This window comes from Podarcis bocagei, assembly GCF_964188305.1.
Source record: "Podarcis bocagei genome assembly, chromosome: 1".
NCBI lineage: Eukaryota > Metazoa > Chordata > Lepidosauria > Squamata > Lacertidae > Podarcis > Podarcis bocagei.
In genome coordinates, this window is record NC_138125.1 from 36,653,805 (window position 1) to 36,677,482 (window position 23,678).

The 23,678-nt window shown below is 44.5% G+C and overlaps 1 protein-coding gene across 11 annotated transcripts in view; it reads right to left on the reverse strand.

Annotated features, from left to right (window-relative positions):
- NPAS3 (neuronal PAS domain protein 3) overlaps nt 1-10,486 on the reverse strand; it is a 637,639-nt gene extending 627,153 nt beyond the window's left edge. For 6 of the 11 annotated variants that reach the window (XM_081207989.1, XM_081207998.1, XM_081207988.1 and 3 more), the window contains exon 1: nt 5,278-5,658. In XM_081207989.1, the coding sequence (XP_081064115.1) occupies nt 5,278-5,327 (50 nt within the window). In that variant the 5' untranslated portion in view covers nt 5,328-5,658. Of the gene's footprint in view, nt 1-5,277; nt 5,660-9,419 lie in introns of those variants that run through there. The other 5 variants (XM_081207992.1, XM_081207991.1, XM_081207987.1 and 2 more) reach the window with 3 other exon arrangements.
- Nucleotides 10,487-23,678: the final 13,192 nt, after the last annotated feature.

Here is a 23,678-nt window from a genome sequence, read left to right on the forward strand (position 1 = left end):
AACATTTCATTTTACGGTAATTATCAGTTTTAAGCCCTTATCAACTATAAAGTATCCAGCTGTATTTTGCAAATACTTAAGAAAAGTACTGATGAGCTCTACTGAATTTGTTGCTATTTAGTTCCAAGGGAATGGGTTATAAGACAGCAACTTGTGGTATAATATTCAGATTGATTGACCATAGGCGAAAGTCTCATGTGTTATCATACATGCAAAATATTCCACTAGAGCACCTCATGCTTATCCCCTCCTCCACACTTGAAATTAGATGGATATAATCGAAACGGCTCCTAACCAACACTAACATCAAAAAACTTTCCATTATACAATGGACAATTTTCTTATATCAATGTTGGCTAAAAAGAAGTCTAAACGTTAACTAACAGGTGAAAAGTAATTTCTAATTATTGTGCATCTAGCAGTTCACAGTCTACTAATAAAATGGCTCCATCACATACAGAATTTTACCAAAATTACTGTGAAGGTTATGAAATTCCAGGGCAAATTAAAATATTTCAGGATATAGACTTTCCTACATGCAAACCACCAGTTTTAAAAACTACATAGGGCATAATAGTTTTACAATTGTACTTTTCTAATAAAACATTGACAGTATTTTTATTTGCTTAACAAAATGTATTTATAGCTCAATTGCAGCAAAACCTCTAAGCATTTTATAAAACAATAGGTTACACTTAAAGCAGATGGATGGAAGCAGTGGCAAAACAATATTCCAGCAATGCCTATGTTTGAAGTGGCTCTGCTTTATAATTTAATAATGAAGCAGAACACCAAATTCTTAAAAGGTAAAAGTATTATTATAGCAACCGAGCAAGAAACTTCAAAGGAAGTTTAACTTGCTCACCATCTCACACCATGATGCCATGAAATAGCTTAGGATCTAGCATGCAACTTGCCCATAGGGAATTTTTATTCCCAGGTGGGATGCTAACTACTATATTCCGATATGTCCTGAAATTTCTGCATCAAGATTTAAAAACAACAACCACATGCTATATAGCTGTAACTTTTTTTTGTTATAGAACCTTGGGATATGAAAAATACAGACAAAAACCTGTATGATTAAATCTCATTAACTGCTAAAATCACATACTATATGTTGATCAATGCTCATACAAATAGTATGTGAACCCAAGTATGAATGCAGTAAACAAAATATATAGGCAGCATGTTTCAAAATGTGCAACTGCTAATCCATAAATCAGGAATCAGAGATATTGTGGCAATGTGGGAGGTTCTATTTAATAAAGGTCATTATAACTCCTAGCTCTAGAGCTATACGATCTAATATCCTCTCTGGTACCTCTATGATATGCCCATGCATTACTGTTCTTGTTGACAGTCTGTTGCCTTGGAAATATTTCATTATTTCAGTTTTTCCATTTGTAGACCCTTGGCCTTGTGATATGAAGGCCACCCTATTTCATATTTTCGATTATCATTTAAGCAATCTTCTGGAGCTATTTATATAAAAGCAAGTGTTAGACAATGCATATCATCATTTATCACTGCTGTGTTTAAGCATATACTCTAGCAAGAAATATAAAAAAATGAAGGGAGCTTTTTTTTAGTCTTTACTTTACAGCATAACACAGTGATATGCTTTACAAATCACTGCTGGCATATCACATGCATTAAGATTGTGTGAATTTAACATCCTTGGACATTTCCACAGGGCTGGATAATCCTAGGTTCTTTTGAACCATTTTCTGCCTATAAGACTGTAGAAGTAAATGCAACAAGTTCAATAACTTTTTCTCAAATAATGACCAAAAAATGTTGAAAATTATCCATAGTTACTAAATAACAAAGAATTTATTCTTTGTTTTTTTAAAAAAATCTCTAGCTCACCAATTATAATATCCTGATATTTGTGAATATTGGACTTTTGCATAATGAATTTATTTTTAATATCTTAGCAGCAGAGTCCTAACCACACTTACGAGTAAACCCTACTGATTGTGAAGGGACTTACTTCCAAGCAAGTGTGCATTAAACTGAGGCTTACCCTACAGTTCTTTACACGGAGACCTCCTTATTTCAGTGGTGTGAGCAGCCCAATTCTATTCGTGTAAGTAGCACTATCTCCAGTGGAGCTTCCAGTTAAGTGTGGATTGATAAAACTGCAGCATCGATGCATATAACAATGTGCAGGATGAGGTCGTACAGTTTCAGAGAAACTGGACTTTAGCTTCTGCATGCAAAACCCAAGTAAAGTATGGACTGTGTACTAAGAAAATACTATGCATTTGCTTAATTGAAAACAACTGCATTTTTAACTTATCTTACATTAAGAGCCAATAGCCTGACATATCATATCTTAAGCAGAGCCTCTCCCCCCACTGCAAAGAAACAACTCAGGTTCCCTTAAATCCTAAAATAGCTGGAACGCCGTACACAGTGACAACAAGTTAAGCCTCAAGGCATAAAACAATGTTGTGGACACTAGGCCAAGCTTTGGGTTATTGGCGTTTCATGCATGTAGGCTACTTCCCTTGCTGGAATTATTACTCCTCCCACTCCCTACAGGATATAACTACTCTGATCCAACCTTTAAGATGACAGCATCAGAGCTGAACAAGAATATGCTATTAAAGGGCATTAAATTAAATACAGTATATCCTCCTACAACTTCAATCAGAATTTCAGACCAAGTGTTATTTAGTACAGCTCTCAAGTGGAGCAGAATAACAAATCGCACACTTTGATTTACCTTCTCCGAATGCCAAATGGAGACAGGTGATAAAGAAAGCACTCATGCACAGGCTATGAAGTTTCCCCTAGAAATTAATTCTATCTTCAAGATTCCTATCTTGAAAAAAAATCCCAAAATGGCACACAAATATGCCTCTGCTGGAGAGATTACTGAAGCTGTCCCGGCAAATACACTTCTTACTAATATAGTACTAGGCTCATAAAGGGGGGGGGGGGAGAGAACAGGACTCTCTGGTGAGGGGGGTGCTTGAAAGGATGACAGCATATATTGGTATTTATGTGTTGGCTTTCCCTCCTCTCAAATGTACAACTCTATGTGCAGGAAACCAGCATGCTGCTAAAGACATTATTAGTAATACACAAATGCTTTTACAGTCACTGGAGGGAAAACACAGAATTTTCATAGCTAAAGAGAAGTAAAGGGACGTTAAACCTCTGATTTCCATAAATTTCAACAAGATGATGTATTTCCATCATGAGCATATCCAAATATAGCTTGAGGTACAAGATGCAACAGCTTATACTATGAACAAAGCACTAAGTACAGAATGAACAAAAGCAGAATGTTTGTATTTAAACCTATTTAGAAAATAATATGAAATCGGCTCAATTCCAAGCACTAGCTCAACTGATACAGATGGCACCCTCAAATACCCATTTTAATCCAAGGAACGGACATATTTACATTTATACTCTCCTGATAAGTACACATTTTTTAAGCCAAATGGTACATTGTATCAGCATAAAGCAACAACTACAATTCTTCACATTCACCTGATCAATCATTATGCATCCCATAATATCTATAGACATTTTTAAAAGCAACTCGGGGGGGGGGGCGGTTTTCATTTTATATCTCAAATGGGAACCTTCCTCAGCAAGCAGAACTGGAAAATCAAAGGGAGCAAAAGAGGAAACCATTATGTACTATGGTCTCCATTTGGTCATATAGGATTGAAAAGATGCTCTGCAGATTTTTCAAAGCATTGTTCAGTAACATCAGGTGAACTTGTAAACTTTGCAATATGTTGCTCAGTGGAGGAGGTACCGTGGAAGCTGCCCTTCCTTGCAGTGGTGGGTGCCATCATTCCACAACTATTCTGCTCTGAGTAACCAAGCCTCTCAGTACCCATGGCAACCTCTATACCATTCCCAATTGTCCTCTCTGGATTCCCTGCATCAGCACCCCTCCACCTTCCCTTGTGCAGGAATTGTTCTGCATAAAGAGAAGTGATGAGTCTCAACCCTGGCTGGAATTCACACCTTATGCTCCAGAAGCCCTGTCCCTGTTTCTAGGAAGGCTGATTGTTCTTACCCAAAACGTGCTCTGCACATGCTCAGAAACAACAGACTCAAGGCTAAAACTTTATGAGCTCGGACAAAACCTATCAACATGCTCTTGCGGAAAGGTCATGGGTGGCTTGCCCTGAAAGCTCACCTGCTTTCAAAGGTCTTTCATACCTCAATTAGCCCACTCATTCCTTGTTTCCAGTGGCTCAGCCACACGCACCCGTTACTTTCCAAACGGGGCTGCCCCATGTGCCCATTAATTTTCATTGGGCCGGGAATTCCCTTGTCCATCGAGAGGGAGCCCTTCTCTAAAAGACACACTTTACTTGGAGACTCGGATGACAGCTGCGCAGACATGTCACCGACAATACGCGGAGCCGACCAGCAACGGCAGTAAAAGTATATGGGAAGAAGCGGGAAGGGGGGGAAGAGAGCGCGCGACGCAAACAGGAGTGTGGAGACTTGCAAAGGCGAGCCTACTTCTAGCCTCGGCCGCCACAGCAAACTCTGCCAGAGCATCTCCCCTGACCGCGCATTAGAGCAAACAACTTCGACAGACTAAACGCCAACCTGGGGATTGGTTCCCCGCCCCCCACAAAAAAAAACCCGCGGGAGGAGAGAGAAGGGCTAAGCGGAATTGTCGCCAGGCGCCTCCGACTAAAGTTGCCCCAGCAGTTGCGAAGAAGAGCCCGGCCAGTTCCGTTTCGGCCTAGCCGCACCAGCCCAGCCGGCCCTTCGACGAGGCAACGCTGGGCCTGGCGAAAGCTCCCCGCCTCTCCCCCTTCCGCCCCGCCGCCTCCTCCTCCTCCTCCTCGCCGAGACCATCCAGCCGAAAAGTTGCCTCCCGGGAATTCCGCCTCACTCCCCCTTCCTTCCTTCCTTCCCTCCCTCCCGCCAAACACCGACTCCTGCAATGTGCGGGGAGGCGCAGGATCGCTGCTGCTGCCGCCGCTGCCAGACTAGCCAAGTGTGCTGCTGTGTCTGTGTGAGGAGCAGCAGCAGCAGACAAATATGCATGCACCAAGAGGAACTCCCGAGCAGCGCGAGCGGGGCTTTTGCAGGCTGAGAGTCGCCGCCGCCGCCGCCTGCCTCTCCTCTCCTCCTCCTCCACCGCCAACCCCCTCCCTCCGCTTCTCCTTTTCCCGGGCATGGAAGCCGACCAAACCAGACCCGAGGCTGCAAGCGGCGGCGGCGGCGCCCTAGACGCAGGCAGGCGCTGCCGCCTCAGGTTCAATACAGAGAAAGTGTTACCGTTCTCGCCTGGAAGGATCCTGCTGAAAGCTTGGCTTGGTGGGCGCCATCTTCCTGGGCTTTTTTTTTTCCTTTCCTTTCCCCCTCTCTCCCCTTTCCTCTCTCTCTCTCTCTCCCTTACTTTTCCCCCTCCTGGTGTGTGGTGTTGTGTCTAGCAGGAGCGGCGGCGGCGGCAATGGCCCTGCTCAGGCAGGCAGGCTGAGGAAAAGTACGGAGGCCAATGCATTGCGGGCTCCCGCTCCCCGGCGCAGCGGTCCTGGCGCAGGTTGTTGCTTCGCTGCTCGGCTCGCTCGCTAGCGCCGCTGGGGCCCGGGCCGCCGCCGTCCAGAAGCCGACGAGCCTCCGAGAGAGCCCAGGCTCCGCCGCCTCCGAAGGCATGTCAGGCGCGGCGACGAGCGGCCGGCCGCGGCGGGCGGAGAAAGGCGCGCAGCCCCGGCGGGCACCCCGGCCACTGGCATCGCCCGGCAGGTGTGGGAGAGAGAGAGAGAGAGCCCGCGGGACCGGCTCAAGCGCGGAGCCAGGCCATGGCCAGGGGAGGGGGGCGGGAAAGTGAGAAGTCAGGGCTCCCCGCGCTTGGCCGCTGTGAAAGTATTTCTGGGCATTTTCCAGCTGCTGCTCCGCCGGCTCCGACCGCTCTGACTCCTTGCGTGCAAAGGGACGCGAGAGCCTCCGCTGCCGGCGCAACAACGCCACTCAGTTGCAGTTTCGCAGACTTTCCTTCTCTGGAGCAGCGCAGGCGGCGGCGGCAGCAGGAGAGGGAGACAGAGAGGGAGGCTGGAGAGCCGCAGACAGGCACTCGCTTGGCGGCTGGGAACGGATTCTGGCAACAGGCTGCGCGCATTCGCGGAATGGCAGGGTCAAAAGAAGGGATAGGAAACAGTGTACTTTGCATGGTACATAGCGCACGCGTTATATCTGTGTGTGTGCACTACTTACATGCACATGTATGCATATGCACATGCAGAGGGGGGTGTTATTCGTGTGCACAGATCTGGGTGCCTATGCGTCTATTAGCATACGTGCGTGTCTTTATGTACACAGCATGTGCGCGTGTGTGTGCACGGAGGATGGAATGACATCTTTCAGCTACGCAGGCTGGCTGCACATGCGTCTGACTCTTGTCCTCCGTCCAACTACCGTAATACTACGGAGCGGACGCGAGACTGCGCGGAAATGGGTGCAAAAGCAATCCATCGCGAGGTACAGTTTACCGTATTTCTCGTGGCACAGCGATCGCCCGGCCCCCTAGGGAAAGTTCACACTATGTACTTAATACGGACTGCTATTGTGTCAGTTTATAAACTTGAAAAGGAAATGTGTGAAATAAACGGTGGGAGTGAGCATAGTTGAGGAAATGGTGTGGTTATTTTTAATTTTTTTTAAAATTAAGAGCCCGAGGGAGGGGGCACTTGTCGAATGTCACCTGAAAAGCAGTTCCATGTCAGTAATGTGTTAAGCCCCCTGCTTTTGTTCCTGGAGTAACAAAATGTTAAGTTTTCAAGCAAAAGCAGGGCAATCAGACCATTTAAAATCTAAGGTGTTCCAGCTGGATTTTGAAGGCAATTAAAAGGAATGCAACTAATCCACACATGCGTAGGTAAGAGGATGGCTGCATAAGGAGTTTGCAAAGTGCTGGAAAGTTTGGCTGCAGGGCGCAGTCAGTGACCCCAAAAATACGATCTCTGCCACAGGAGGCAGCGAGTTTGACCTGCCTGACGTCCCTCAGGACTCCGAGAAGCAGATACAACCAGCCTGAGTAGCTTGCATCCTGGAACTCTACAAACTGCTTCTGTCTCTCTCTCCCCGAAACACTATTCATTCACCTTCTTCTGATTCAAACCCATCAGAAGGAGTCCTTCTTTTGCATTACGGCACACAAAAATCATTAGAGATAAACAATTGTAAGGAAGTACATCTGCATAGAAAGGGACCTGCTAATTATTTTGTCACAGAATATAAATGCTGTTCCTATAAACTCAGGTTTGGAGGATTCTGATCTTACAGGATTCCATGGAGGCATTCTGAACACCCTTTAACTTCCCCTATCCTACTAAAAAGCAATAAAGTTAACAGGTGTCATTTGGGTTTTGTAATGAGTGTGGAAGAAGTAGCAATACCCTCCTGCCTTATTGGAACAATTTCACAGAATCACATGGAAGAGTATTTTTAATAGCTCAAATGAAAGAATACAACTTGCTTTTCATCTGCATGTGCAGAGTTAATATTCTGAATTTTTTAAGGGTTTTATTTTACTGTGCATTTTGAAAGGGAAGAATCTTGGAATATAAATTTGAATTGCAAAAGAATGAACCTATACTAACTAAATTAAGCTCTTGGAAGTAGGTCCCACAGAGTATAATAGGACTAATTCCCATGAAAGTGTGCATAGGACTGCAGCCTTACAGTGCAGTCCTCATCATGTCTACTCAGAAGTAAATCCTTATAAATTCAATGAGGCTTACTCCCAGGTAAATAGGCATTAGCTGGGATAAATAGCTGCAGGTTAGAGGTAACTATATCCCTTTAACTCCTTACAGCTTAGGCAATTTTACATTTTAATACTATAAACTGATATGGTGCATATATTCTTTCCAATGCATAATAATTTCTCAGGAAGTATCTTGCACTTGTGTAAAAATTAATCTGCTATTTCTGACCCTTGACTTGCCCCTTCAGAGGCAAAACTATTTTGATTCTTACACTGTGCTTCCTATTTAAAGAGGTTTCCTCTGTAATTTTAAGAATTCTCTAAGTGACAAAAAAATGGTAATTCGAAAAACCAAGGAAGGCTAGAGCTACACCAACTTTTATCTATCTTTTATATCTGTCACGCAGCACTTACTTTATATAAAGAATTCCTGTGTTTGCTTTAAGCGAAACAACACTGATTCTGAATTTCAAACTTTCACAGGCTCTGAGCTAGCTTTAGCGTCTCTTGAGATGACTTCAAGAATCTCAAGAGTTTATCCTAAATGTGCAGAAGTATCAGCAGCACGCAGTTTACTAAAAGCAAACTGTGTTCCCCAAACTTGGCCCTAACAGCTGTCTGTCTCAATAATGATGGACAGAGTGGGGTCATAGTCTAAACTTTAATGGTTGAAATATAAACATTGGTGGTTCTAAAGAGTTCCCAAACCAGTGAACTTCAAAATTTAAGTTTAAAGTATGAGTTGTTTATGTTTGCACACATCCTTGAGCTTCTCATCTAATATTTCATTTATCGTGACACTTAACAGTTGGAGCAACTTAGAAGGCACCAAAAAGAATAAAATAATGTTGCAGGGTGCAGTCTAAAATTAGTCTCTTGCTCCCTTTTTATCATTGCATCTTTGCTGTGATCTTCTAGTGACAAAGAAAAGCAAACAAAAGCATTATTGTTTATTAGGAAAAAAGGACTGGAATGCCATTTAATTATAGGTCCTGTTGACATTACCACCTGTCTGAATGGTTGAGGGAGAGTGAAAAGGTGAGCAAGGTCCTTAAACTTCACTATGACTTATTGCCTAAGCCAACTTGGTTATGTTTCCTTCCTAAAGGAGCTGTCTGTGAACCTCGGAAATTTGCATTAGAATGCATTTCAGTTGAATACTCAACAGTGCTGAGGTTTCCTGATAGATTTTCCCCTAGTAACAGGTGACATGCTAATACTGTTGTAATAAAAGTGTGGAATTGCAAAGGGTGAAACGCCAAGTGAAAACTCTATCTTGTTCAATTGAAAACAAATTATCAATCCCCGTAGGGTGATCAATTATACCTCTTGGCTGCCATGCTGTGGGGTTTGCACAAGGCATTGACATTGAGAAATCCCTACTTGAGGAAGGAGGCTAAGCAGACAGGATCCCAAACTTTGCAGCAGGAGTGGGAGGAAGATCCTCAGCCCTTGAGCTGCCATGAATCTCACTTTCCCCCTTTTTTGTTATTGTTGCTTTCGAAGCTCCAGGAACATTTCTGGGCACCGCTTTTAAAAGATCCTTTTTTGTTTTAAGTGTCTGGGTACCCCCCCCCCCTCAAAAAGAAAAAGCAAGCAAGACGTGATTTCTTAAAATTTAAAAACAAACGAGCACAGAAAGACACACAAGACACGCACAAAAACAAGTGAGGAAGCCTAATCCACACGCACACTTTGGGGGCTGTGTACTTACCGTTGTTGGTAGGAAGTGATGCCCTGGACGTTTTGCGGGTTCCCGTTGGCTGCGGAACTGGCTCTCCCCATGCCCGGACCGGCCGGCACTCCTCCCGCCGCCCCGCCGGCCGCAGCTGCAGTCACCTGCACGCTGAAATCCGGGAAGATCCGGATCATCCCCGCGGCTCAGCACCCAGCGAGTGTCGGCGAAGAGGTACAGCAGCAGCTCCTCTCCCTCCGGCGGCTGCAGCAGCAGAGCCAGGCACACTGCAATCCCATTAGTGAGCGGCGGCCACTGGGAGGGAGGCACGGCGCTTTGATCTGAGCGGCTGGGCTGAGATTGAGTTGAGGCGGGCGGGGGGGGGGGCTGGGAGTGAAAAGCGGGGTGGGGGGAGAGAAGGAGAGGGAAGGTATTTTCACCAATCTGCAAACATGCAACGTGTCAGGATTCGGCGGGAAGGGAAGGCTGCAAAAATTTAAAAATGGGGGGTGGGGGGGAATCAATAAGGGAAATCTCTACAGTCCAGGAACGAGGAATCCGAGCGGAAAAGGGACAGCGCAGAGAGAGAGAGGGAGGAGGGGGCGCGCGATTACTTTCGCGTGGCCGTGAAAATGATGGGCAGCAAATATTGCCTCCCGCTCCTCTCTTCTCCTCCGCCCTCCAAACGCAAAAGTCTTGGAGGGTTTCCTCTGTCGCTCAAGAAAGACGCTGACCGCAGAGCGATGGGCCAGAACCAAGAGGGCTGGGGCGGGGGAGAGAAAGAAGTGGCGGCGAGGAGAATAGCCCCCTCTCAAAAAAAAAAAGAAAAGACGAGTGGAGGAGGAAGCAGCCTGCCGTTAGCTCAAGTTCTTGGGAACTAGCGTTGCTTTCCCCCTCCCTCTCTCCTCTTCTTCTTCTCCTCCTCTCCCCCCCCCCCCCGCCGCCTTCTGTCTTTGCTCTCTATGAAGGGCTGATTTGCACCCAGGAGAAAACGCGCGGCTTTTGTGCAACGGCAGAGTTGCTTCTCTATTATAGGGAAGTGACTCTCCTGCCCTCCTAGTGTGCGCCACTGTTATTGCTACTCAAACTTGGGAAGGTGGGGTGGGGGTGCGCGCCGGCGCGCGCGCGCCTGCCTGCTGGACGCACCGGTCCGCGTTGTCGCTTCTGCCAACATATCAATTATACCGCTCGGCGCGGCGCGAAGAAAGGCCTGGCCAAACGCAAGGAGCGCGGTGACGAGCGAGGCAGCTCGCTGTTTGGGCTGCCTGCAGCCGTGACGGAGCCCGCCGCCGTCCCCTGAACCCGGGCCGATCCACACCAGCCACTCGACACGGGCACTTCTCTGCATGCCGGGCAGACTCAGTGACTCACGTAGGCATCCTACACCGGGACAAAGAAAAGTTCCGCGTTTTTTGACACCGCCAAGGAGTTTGGGGCTTTGGCGAAGGAGTGCGAGTGCAAAGTCAAATTCCTCTTCCCGCCCCCTGAAAGCTTGTTCTGGTTTGCCGCTTTGCAGACAAAAAACTCACACCACAAATCGCAGCGGGCCGGGGGGGGGGGGACTGATTGAATGGCGGGTTGCCCGGCCGGCGCCGCGCGCGGAGCTTTCGCAAAGGCGCTTTAGGGGGCAGCACCTCTGGAATGCGCCGCGCTCGCAGCCCCACGCTTCGTGCCTTTCCCACTCTGCCCTTCGCGGGGAGCCAAGGGACGTCAAAGGGAGAAAGGTCCTCCTCGCAAAGCTGCGGAGAGACTCCCCTGGCGTTGACCAGAAGCACTGCAGTCCCGGGTCTTTCTCCGAGCCCCTTCCGTTTCCTTCCTTCCTTCCTTCTCCGCGCTTGCACTTTGCTTAGCCCATTCAGTCCATCCGTGCAATTGTGCCAAAGCATTTGCACGGAGAAGGAAGACTATCCACACGGACGGTCATTTGGGGAAGTCTTGTTTCGCCCAAGCAGACGGGATTTGATTTATTTTTATTGTCTCCATTCACAATTTGTGGCTCCTGGCCGGTCAGTCTGTGCATATCGCTGGAGTAGAGTTGTTTTGGTTTACTCGCCCACGCAACGCTTGTGGTAGCTAATTTTCTCTCTAATTGCCAAATGTGTGCCTGCTGTTTCCAGGAGAGGAGATCACAACTTGTGTGCTCCCCGCCTACCCAGTCCTCCTGCTGTGAGCTAAGCCATGGTTTGGTTTAGCATGCGGTCTGAATTTTGGCACGTGATTTACCTAGATAAACCATCTTTACGTCCAAGAACAAACTTTGATTAGAGTTGGTGGTTTTTCAAGGAGCCCAAGCTTGAACAAAACAATGAGCCAAACTATGGTTAATGATAGAAAATATAGACATTGTTTATATTTATTTGTTTTAAGGAAAGCTAAACAAGTCACTTCAGAGTCTTGAATGAGAATGGGGCAATGGAAGTGTTTGATTTTGCAGACACATGCCTATCCAATGTGGAAACTCCCATTTACAGTAGCATTACCATTGCAGATGGGAGTTTTTGGCCAAGGTCACCTGGATGCTTGTAAATTTTATTGCAATTTGCCACAAGACTTCTCTCAAAAACATTTTTGTATTTCATGCTTTAGTGTAAAGTAATAAGAACAAACATTCAGCAAGACACAATTCTCCTAGGAATGCACCACCTCAGATCTTCATGGGAGGGGAAGCTATATGTTTGTATATTCCCCACATTTCAGTTGTGGGAAATCTGAGAGTCATGAGAATCTGAGCTGGTACCCTCAACTGATGCATTTGTCTTTCAGCCTATGCACATTTCTTCTCTTGCACTGCACTCCTTCCTTAATTTTCACCAGAACTCATGTGCAATGGTCTGTATGCAAAGACCCATTTTGGTTTAAAGAATGAACTTCTATTGACAATAATAATAATAAATTAATAAATTTAATTCTCTCCAACTGCTAGGCAAAGCTACCTAATTTGGCTGTTGTTTCCCTAGTGCTCCACCTAAAATGAATCTGTGCCTTTGTTTATACAAGGACTACTTCAAGTATCTTGTTTCCTGTTGCCCATCTATAAAAAAACCCTGTATGTTTTGCCTCAGGATAGAGGACAGACTTTGGTAACAGCTGGCTTTTGTGTTTGCAAACCTCAGTGCAACTTGATACCCAAACAGCACCTAATACAGCTTCATTTGAATGTCTGCTGCCTCATCCCTCATTCCAGCCTAACACACTTACAAGATGTAGACTTTGGCTGTGTATACATCACCATTTACTCTGGCTCCTGTGGGCTCTCACGGTTGGTGTCTGAAGCCATGTTCACATGATGTTAACCACAGTGCAGTCGTTTCTTAAGAAACGCTGCTGTTTGATGCACTTTCCCTCAAACCAGCCTCCATCCAATTTGAAAACATAAGCCACATTCACTTCACAGTTAAACTGAGACAGCTGTTGCACACGCACAGATGACAGCTTTGTGGATAGGAGTCCAGAAGCTGCAGATCCAGAGAAACCAAATAAGCAATGCACAGGTGCAAACATCCCCACCCACTCTCTGGTGTTTACAGCAATATAAAAATGCAGCTTAAAATGCCAGGGTGGAGTGGAGTGGAGACAACCTCACTGTGTTTTCAGCCACTAATGTGTGCATAGCCAGAGATGGCTTCATCACCTCTCCCCTGCCCCTACAGCCCCACATTTGCTCAGTTTACCATCTAGACTGAAGAAGAGTTATGGTGAACTCGGAAGCTTGCATAGGATGCTGTGACATTTTGATTGTCAAATGAAGGTATTGCCCTGGAGTGGATTTTTGAATTGTGCCTGTGAGCCATCTGAGGCCCTTCGTCATGTGCCCCCTTCATGACAGGTTCAGAGGGTGGCAACATGAGAACGGGTCTTTTCTGCAGTGGCTCCCCATTTATGGAATACTTTCCCCAGGGAGTCTTGCCTGGCACCTTCATTACATATCTTTAGGCACCATCCAAAAACATTTCCCTTCTCGTAGGCCTTTGGCTAAGTAAACAATCTATGTCCTTTTAAACTGGAGGGGGCATTGTGTTTGTTTGTATTATGTATTTTTGTGTTTTTATATTGTAAATTACCCTGTGATCCTTGGATAAAGGCCAGTATGGAAATTTAATTTAGACTCATAATGGTGTTTTCGTACTGTGCTAGGGTGATTTACAAACAATAGGAGAGGCAGGATAGGATATTGTTGTTGTTGTTGTTGTTGTTATATATTTATTTATTTCCCACCTTTTCCCCTGTTGGGGCTCAACCAACTTACAGATAAAATCAAGAACTGCTAAAACATAGAAAACTTAATCATTGAAATATAGTTACATATTGGTTTAAAACAATATGCATATATAAAATCAGTTTTAAACATACCAGTAATTCCAGTGAAAGCAGCACAGCACCAGACATTTGATTAAAGGCAGTCAATTCTCCAAAGCCTGATGGAACAAGAAAGGAAGGACAGCAAAGAGGGAGCCAGTCTAGCTTCTCTAGGGAAGGAGTTCCAATGTCTGGGAGCAGCCACCGAGAAGGCCTTTTCCTGTGTCCCCACCAAACATGTGTGTGAGGGTGGTGGGACCTAGAGAAGCGCTCCCCCAAAGATCTCAAAACCCTGGCAGGTTCATATGAGGGAACACAACTAAGCAGATAGCTTAGACTCAAGGGTTTTATAGGTGATAACTAGCACTTTGAATTGTGCCTGGAAACAAACTGATAGCCAGTCGAGCTGTTCTAGCACGGGAATTGTATGTTCTCCATAGGATAGAATAGGATGTAATGATAGAATGGAGTTTTTTAAGGGAGCTATCCAAACCCAACTTCGTTGGGCTGAGCAGAGTTTGTAGTAGTCAGATCTCAGGTTGAGCCTGGCCTTAGCCAGAACTATGCTGGGTAAAGTCTCTCATTCCAGCTCAGCTCAAGTGTGTAGCTACGATTTTGTTGGGGGGGGGCAGGACTTTTGGGGGGGCAGAACCAACCTGATTGGTCAGTTAGTTAAGTATTTCTATTGTTTTACTTGATCGGGGGAGCAGCTGCCCCCCTGCCCCCCCCTTGACTATTCCCCTGGCTCAGCTGGAGATATGCTGGCTGAAATTCTCCATCCCAGCGCAGCCAGGGTTCAACCTTGGCCAGGGTAAGTCTCCAAAAGTGGCATTCCATTGGAGGGGCGTGATGGGGGAGCGGAAGATGTACCCTATTCCAAACTCTGTTGAGCTGAGTGATGTGGCCTAGCAACCTAGCAAAAGCTAACCCTGCAAGAAGGGTGGTGTAAGTCAAACTCAATTCTAAAGGCTCATTTCTCCCCTGGCAGGCTCAACCGGCAGCAGCCCTGCTCCTGAACAGAGTTTGGAACAGGGCTAAATTATACCAGCATCTATTACGCAGGTTGAGTGCTCACTGGAAGAACAGATCCTGAAGCTGAGGCTCCAATACTTTGGCCACCTCATGAGAAGAGAAGACTCCCTGGAAAAGACCCTGATGTTGGGAAAGATGGAGGGCACAAGGAGAAGGGGACGACAGAGGACGAGATGGTTGGATACTGTTCTCGAAGAAATGAAGATCGTGGCCACTGGGTCCATCATCTCCTGGCAAATAGAAGGGGAAGAAATGGAGGCAGTGAGAGATTTTACTTTCTTGGGCTCCATGATCACTGCAGATGGTGACAGCAGTCACGAAATTAAAAGATGCCTGCTTCTTGGGAGAAAGGCGATGGCAAACCTAGACAACATCTTAAAAAGCAGAAACATCACCTTGCCAACAAAGGTCCATATAGTAAAAGCCATGGTTTTCCCAGTAGTGATGTATGGAAGTGAGAGCTGGACCATCAAGAAGGCTGATCGCCGAAGAATTGATGCTTTTGAACTGTGGTGCTGGAGGAGACTCCTGAGAGTCCCGTGGACTGCAAGAAGATCAAACGTATCTATTTTTAAGGAAATCAGCCCTGAGTGCTCACTGGAAGGACAGATCGTGAAGCTGAGGCTCCAATACTTTGGCCACCTCATGAGAAGAGAAGACGCCCTGGAAAAGACCCTGATGTTGGGAAAGATTGAGGGCACAAGAAGAAGGGGACGACAGAGGACAAGATGGTTAGACAGCGTTCTCAAAGCTACAAACATGAGTTTGACCAAACTGCGGGAGGCAGTGGAAGACAGGAGTGCCTGGCGTGCTCTGGTCCATGGGGTCACGAAGAGTCGGACACGACTAAACGACTAAACAACAACATTATGCAGGCTTCCTTTAGTTTGGATTCCTCTACCTGACTTTGTCCTGGAAGAAAAGAGCTTTGAGAGAATCTTTTCAGTTGTCAACATTCATTCTTTTCCTAGGCATCCCTCTTAGATTCAGGTACTGTCGACAAAACTAAAGATATTATATTGAGTTGCATGCTCTCCTCCCTGAGACTTCCTTATGGAGAATTTAGAACGGCATCTGCCAGTCTAAACAGACAGCGGAAGAGGAAAACATAAGTTGTGCTTTTCTCTTGTTTCTTATGTAATGTTGGGGTGGGGAAGAAACAACTTGTGTTTGAGGAATACACAAGCTGTCTCTGCATCTGGAGCCTTTACATCAGAAGAACTGCAGAGAAAGAAAGTACAACCTACCCTTCTGGTTCCTTGGAATGTTCAAAGCCATCGCAGTGGAGATGTTTTGCTCATGCAAAACGGCCCGCTTGTGCAGGTGACAGTCACGTTGGGTTTTAGTTTAATCTTGCTTTGTCTCCTTTAGGCATGGGCAAATATATCCTTTTCGGTTTCTCTCCGTTACCCGTTTCCCCAGTGTTAAATGCAGTTCTCCACATTTCCACATCAGTTTGCAATTGGGGAAAAAAAAGTTCCAATGAATATTCGTCAGCATCTTAGCGTGAATTTTTCCTAATATACACATTTTTGCAAAGCAATTTCCCCCAATGTAATGCATTTTGGCATGCTATTTTCACCAATGTATATGCATATTTTTTTTTTGCACTTTACGTGGCTGAAGAAGTGCACTGCAAAATTTAGAGAACTGTGAATTTCAAACGATGGCTGTGCTTCCATTTGTGTACTGAAAGCACAAATTATTAGGCGTGAACTGATTCAGATTTCTGCCCCCACCCCCAGTCTCCCCTTTGTGTCACCAGAAGGAACTTTCTGAAGTCCACCTGCTCTTCCTGGACTTTAGGTCCTTTGCAATTCTAATTCTAAGCAGGGCCTTTCTTTTCCAGCTGGAACTCACCAGAGCACAGTTCTGGCACCTCTCAGGTGGGCACTATGCCATTATAAAAGAACAAGGGAGGTGTTCATGGTGAGTTCGGGAACCTCTTTTTCTGGAAACATAGTACTGGTTCTAAGACACAAAGAGGACCCTAGCCCATTTTCTAGTCTGAACTTGGCCCAATTAACATAAATCTAAACAGTTGGCTAGAACAGATATGGAATGACTTGTTCTTCCCTTAGCAATTAGAATCATCTCTTTAAAGCAAGTGTGTTTGGGGGGGGGTGTTAATTCTGCACCCGCAGTGAGGGTGGGTGCAAGCTGTTCAGCTTTGTGGATGCCAATGAAACGCCCCCAAGGTGCTATTGCATCCAGAGACACCACAGCAGCAAACCCCTAGGAAAAAACTTTGACCCTCAGACTTTTCAACAGCTTTGATAGGAGCATGATCTTTCTTGGTCAAGGTTCCAGATATTGCTTACTGTGAAATAGGCATTCTAAATGTAGCATTATAAACCATCTCAGAAGGGCTAAGCAGAGATTTCTAACTGGCAAATATCTTGATCCCCATTGTAGCACACTAAAGGGCATTGTGTCGATGATAGGCCAAACTAGAGCGCACATTTTTTCCTCATGCAGCTCTGTAACAAGAAATCAATAATATCCTTTTTTATTTTTACTTTAACAGGGATTTTTTTTTGTTCTAAACCAAATTAAGATAAATAATTCAACGTTAAAACAGAGTCTGCATTCAAATCCTTTGTATTAAATAGCATCTGTGTTTGCCTTCCACTTTAATACAAAATGCTTTGGACTACAGCTGATACCAAGAGATATGAAACTAGTTAGTCCCCACATGTTGCACATAAAAAGAATTCATAATGAGCATCCATGGGATGTAGAATGGATCCCATGCGTTAGCTGAAGACCTCATAACGTAAGAGCCGAGAAGCCTAAGTGAATTATGACTGTCTCTTTCCTCACAAGTAGGATTAATTTTCTATCCCACTTATATTCATTATCTATCCTGTTTATACCATAGGGACACCAATTGTTTCAGTGTTAAATATAAAGTCTTTGCAGAAAAATATGGGATAGCTAGCTAATCGTCCCCATCCCCCCGCCCCTGTTCACTAACCAAAATGCTACTCAAATTCCATGTCTCATGAATGATATCAAATAGAGACATTCACAAGTAGTTTAAACCAGTTTATTTTCTCTCTAATTGACATCTTTTATAAGTCTCCTAGCGATATCAATAGGAATTCTGCATGCAGATCAAGAAGTGTATATGGCCTTTAGAGAGCAGGTCAGTAAATGGCTGGAGGAATGATTAAAGACTTCTTAACAGCACCCTTCCTTTTCCTTAGGAAGCTGTACAAGAAAGGCATGAATATAGGGTTGAATAAAAAGAATAATGCTGGAAGGAATTATATATATATATCTCCTGCCTTTCCAACAACTTCCAAGGTGTATCAGGATAAAACCCAGTCAAAACCTCAAAGACCGCCTCTCCCCGTATGAACCGACCTGGATCCTGAGATCATCATATGAGGCCCTTCTTAATGTGTGTTTCCAGGCACTGAGGTTGTCTGCAAGGGATTCCCACACTGCAGGTTTGAGGTTGCCAGCCGTCATATCATGTTTGCAGACATCTTTATTATGGAGAGCTGGTTTGCCAACAGGCCTGGTGCTTGAGGCCAGCCCCCTGTAAATCACATCCCTGGGGATCCTGCCATGTTCCATTCTTTGTAGATGACCAAGTCAGCATAGACGTTGCTGAGACGAAGTGTGAACATTCTGGGAATGTGGGCTTGGAATAGCACATCATTGCTTGAGAGTCTGTCCTGCCATTTGATGCCCCACATCTTCCTGACACAGCACCTATGGAAGACATTGAGCCACCGCTCCTGGTTGGTGCAAGTTGCCCACTGCTCACTTCCATAAAGCAGGGTGCTCAACACACAAGCCTGGTAGACCTTCATCTTGGTATTGGTTGTTAGCATCACATTCTCCCATACCCTTTTGGAAAGGTGAGCCATTGCCATTGCTGCCTTACCAATACGCTTGTTCAGCTTAGCATCAATGAAAAGGTTGCTGGCTATGGTAGAGCCCAGGTAGACAAAACATCTGGTCCCCAAAGCTGATGCATGAAGTTCAGGTGATGTCCTGACCCAATATGTTGGTCTTTGTCAAGGTGATGGTGAGGCTGAATGCCCTGCAGGCTTGGGCAAAACAGTTGATGGGTCTCTGTAGAACTTCTTTGGAGTGTGCTGTCAAGGCTGCATCATCTGCAAACAACATCTTGCAGATAAAAACCTGCCACACTTTTGTCTTGGCATGGCAAGATAGATATCCTGTATCTAACAGCTCAGGTTGAATGCCTACATCCATTTATTGACTTTTCATTTACATGTGATGCTCTGTAGCTCAGCTGAACAAGATTGCCATGGAAATCTAATTAATTAATAATAGAAATAAAAAATTAAAAAATAGAAGTTTAATAAATGCATAAATATTATTAGGGTGGCATCTTACAGAAGCTAATGGGAATTTGCTCTTGACCGAAACGTACAAAATCTATGGGGTTCATAATTCATTGATTGCCTTCAATTATTGAAATGCAAAATGTGGACTAGAAAAAAAGAGAGGTGTGTGCGTGTGGATCTGATAATCTATGGCAGCAGGAAGGGAAATGAAATTAATACTGTATGGAAGCTACAGGTATCTTAGACTGGAACAGTAAGATCATCAGCCTTCCCCAACCTCATACCCTACAGATGTTGTTGGACTCCCAGCAGCACCAACCAACCTGGCCAGTGATGATAGAAGCTCTAGTCAAAAACACCCTTAGGAAGCCTGGTTGGGGAAGGGTAACCTAAGTCCACTTGTTATTTATAGCAGTTTCTGGAAAACACAAGTGAAGAGAGTGCTATTGTGCTCATTCCCTGCTTGTGGCCTTCTCGTGGGCATCTAGCTGGCCAGTGTGGGAATAAGATGCTGAACTAGATGAGACTTTGGTTCAATCTAGCAGAGCTGTCCTTAGGAAAATGTAGGTTTCTGCAATTTTCTGTGCCAGTCTCTGACTGAAAATGGCTATCACTTTTCCCCCCTACACACATGACACCTTGATTACAACCTCAGCTACGAGTGAAGAAGGGGAGGTGGTGAAGTCAGAGAAAGGCCTGTCCATTGGCCAAAATGAAAATAAACATGCTTGGCAACAATCTGGCTTGTTGAACTTTAAGAAACATTTGCAGCCATCCTGGCCTCATTAACTCTCTGCTGCTCAGTCTTACAGCAAATATTGATAGCCTGCTTTTCTATATAAAATGCCCAAGGCAGCTAGCAAAATCATTTTCCAGAGGCAGCCTGTTGAAGCAAAAACAAAGTGGTGTGGTATCTTATAGATCAACACATGTAACATTGCACACGTGCCCACGGACTTTTATCAGTCTTTTATTACAATTACAACAACAACAGCAATTTATTTATACCCCGCCCATCTGGCTGGGCTTCCCCAGACACTCTGGGCAGCTTTCAACAAAATATTAAAATACAGTAATGCATCAAACATTAAAAGCTTCCTTAAATCTTGCTTTCCCCCACACTCAAAGTGGCTTATAAATAACATGGAGATAGAAAAAGCTAAAAACATAGGGAAAAAATCATTAAAAACGTAATCAAACACTAATAGAATTAAAACTCGCTCAGTGTCTTTGGGTGTCTATGTAAAAAGATCTATCAAAAATAGAAATAATAACAATAAAAACATCACAGCAGCAGCTCTTTCCTTCAAAACAGTTGCTTCCTAATAGCCTGTTGGAATAAGAAGGTCTTCACCTGCCAGTGGAAGGACAACAAGGAGTAAGCCAGCTGTTTCAACAAAATCATTGTGCATGTTTGAATATTCTTCCATACAGAAAAAATAAAATGAAATGCCTGTAGCATACAAAATTAGCATACAGGGGAAATGTTCAGCCTAGCATTCTTCCTGACACGCTAGGAAGGAATATGATAGAAACACTAACATCTCAATCCAGTGATTTTCTGGGTACATGGAGGCGCATGGAGTTTTCTCACTTACAACCGTGTTTCTGTTCACTGAAACAGAAAGGACAACTTCACACTCACCCATCCCTGTTCTTGAATAGAGCTGTCCCTCTATAGAAATGGTGGCTTCGAGACTGGATTACCACAGTGCACTCTATGCAGGCTTTCCTCATGCTTGACCCAGAAACTGCAGTTAACGCAGAAGGCTGTGCCACAATTGCTCAGAGATCTGCACCAATTGCCCATTTATTAGCAGACCGTGTTCAAGGTCTTACTATTAGTAAATAAAGTCCTTAACAGCTTGGGTCTAGTTTACTTGCAAGATCAATATACCCACTGACCACTTCAATCTGACACTGTTACGGATGCCATATAATGCACTTATAAGAAATCAGTATTTTAGTGTCGCCACACCTATACTTTGGAACTCCCTGCCTATTGATATCAGGCAGCTGCCTTCTCTGTATTCTTTTTGGCACCTGCACAAAACATTTCTGTCTAGGCAAGCCTATTCGGAGATGTAGATGCTAGATGTACTTTAATTCCTTTTAGCTGCAGTTGATTTCAACCATCTTTTGAATATGTTAATTTCCTGTTTTTAACTTTTGCTTATCAATGATTTAATGTATCTTTTCATAGGGTTGACTGACCGAACCCAATAGTACAGTGGTACCTCTGGTTACAAACTTAATCCGTTCTGGAGGTCCGTTCGTATAACCGGAAACCACTCGTAACATGAGGTGCGCTTTTGCTAATGGTGCCTCCCATTGCTGCCACGCCACCAAGTGCGACTTCATGGGGCAAAGTTCGCAACAATGGGCATCTACTTCCGGGTTAGGGGAGTGCATAACCCGAAGCATTCATAAGGGGGACGGTACGTAACACAAGGTACCACTGTACAGTGTGGTACCTTTGGTTACAGACACTTCAGGTTACAGGCTCCGCTAACCTGGAAGTAGTACCTCGGGTTAAGAACTTTGCTTCAGGATGAGAACAGAAATTGTGCGGCAGCGGTGCAGCGGCAGTGGGAGGCCCCATTAGCTAAAGTGGTACCTCAGGTTAAGAACAGTTTCAGGTTAAGAACGGACCTCCAGAATGAATTAAGTTCTTAACCCAAGGTACCACTGTACTCATTAATGGTTCCTTGTCATCCTGGAAAAAAGTGACAAGTGGGGAGCAACAGGGTTCTGTCCTGGGCCTGTTGTTGTTCAATGTCTTTATAAATGCCTTGGATGAAGGAATTGAGGGGATTGTTGTCAAATTTGCAGATGACACCAAACTGGGAGGGGTAGCCAGAAGACAGAAGAAGAATTCAAAATGACCTTAACAGATTGGAGAACTGGGCACAAATCAACAAAATGAATTTCAATAGGGACAAATGTAAAGTTCTTCACTTAGGCAAGAAGAACCAGATGCACAAATAAACATAGGCTGGATAGCCATGTATGATCTAGTTGAGATTCTTGCATTGCAGGGGGTTGGACTAGATGACCCTTGGGTCCCTTCCAACTCTAAGATTCTATGATTCTATAATATTTTTGTAAACCACTTAGAGGTTCTTTTACAATCAAGCAGTATAATAACTTTGTTAAATAAATGAAGCAGTGTTCATCTCCTTTCTGGGCATACATTGAGGAGTTCCATGTATGTGTTGGAGCACACACGGGCATGAGGATCAGAATGCAAATGTTAGATTCCACCTTTCAGATTTTTATTTTTTTTACACAGTTGTTAGCATATTACAGGATTTTCTGCAAATTGTTTCATCTGAGCTCAAAGCATTTCTAATAATGTAATGTATTTTCTTACAATGCACCATATTGCATCCAAAGTCTTATGGGGGAAAACTCAGTGATGCTAAAAAAAATTTTTTTAACGCATACACCCACACCCACAGGTTGTGTAATATAATAACACTTAATATTTATACATTATATTATCACAATTATATGTGGTATCTTTATATTAACTGCCAGTGAACTTCTATTCCTTTCTCTCACAAGTGAAAGAAAATCTCTTCTCTAGAAATTCATTTCCATTTACTTAAAGTTAAATGGTTTGACTTTGAATTTTCATTATCTGTGTTGGAAGGAGCCTGTGACAGATACTAGAGAGAATGCCTCAAACCTTCATTGTATCATCTAATTTTTGCTTCACTTTAGTCAGATATCATTTAGGTGGAAAGTGAAACAGTATTCATAGAGCCGGATGAGATAGAACAAAATAGAACAGAAATAAATACAAGGCTGTGATCCCATATACACTTACCTTAGAGCAGGGGTCGCCAATGTGGTGCCCTGCAGATGCTGTTGGAATACGATTCCCATCATTCCTAGAAAGTATGGCCAAATATCAGGGATGATGGGAATTGTAGTCCAGCAATTCTCATGAGGGCACGTTCGGTATGCCAATGTTAGAATAAGTCATCTTGAACGCAAAGCAGTACTTCTGAGTAGACATGTATGGAATTGCACCGTGTAGACAGGATATATAAAATCCTTTTTCGCCATAACATTTGGATTTTTAAAAATGATTATTTTTATTATATTTTTTGCCACTAAGATAATTGGCCTTGGTCAATTAGGTCTTGGGCTGATTGACATTCTATGGCCTTTTAAATGTGTTTTTGGGAGCAGGATTATTGGTTTGATGTTATTTTTCTTTTATTATGTATTTTGTGTTCTCATTTTGTATTTTTATGTTGTGAACCACACTGTGATCTTTGGATAAATTTAATTAAACAACAACAATACAGTTTGTATTGTGTGTTATTACTGGATGTGGATTACTAAATACCTGATGAGTCTTGTTGCTCTAAGGTCCGCGGGCCGGATCAGGCCCATTGCCTTCAGGATCCGGCACGCAGACTGCTCATGGATTGGCGTGGGGATTCTGTTCGTTTGGACTGCGCCATCCCCCCCCCCCGCTCCATTCCATCCCCCCCCCACTCTCCCTCACACACACTGTGGCGGCGCCTCCTCCCTCCCTCCTCCTGGTTTCTCCCCGCCCTGCCTAGAAGAGGAAGGGGGCTGGGCTGAGCTGGCTGAGCACCATTTTAAGCAGCCCCTCTCCGGAGCC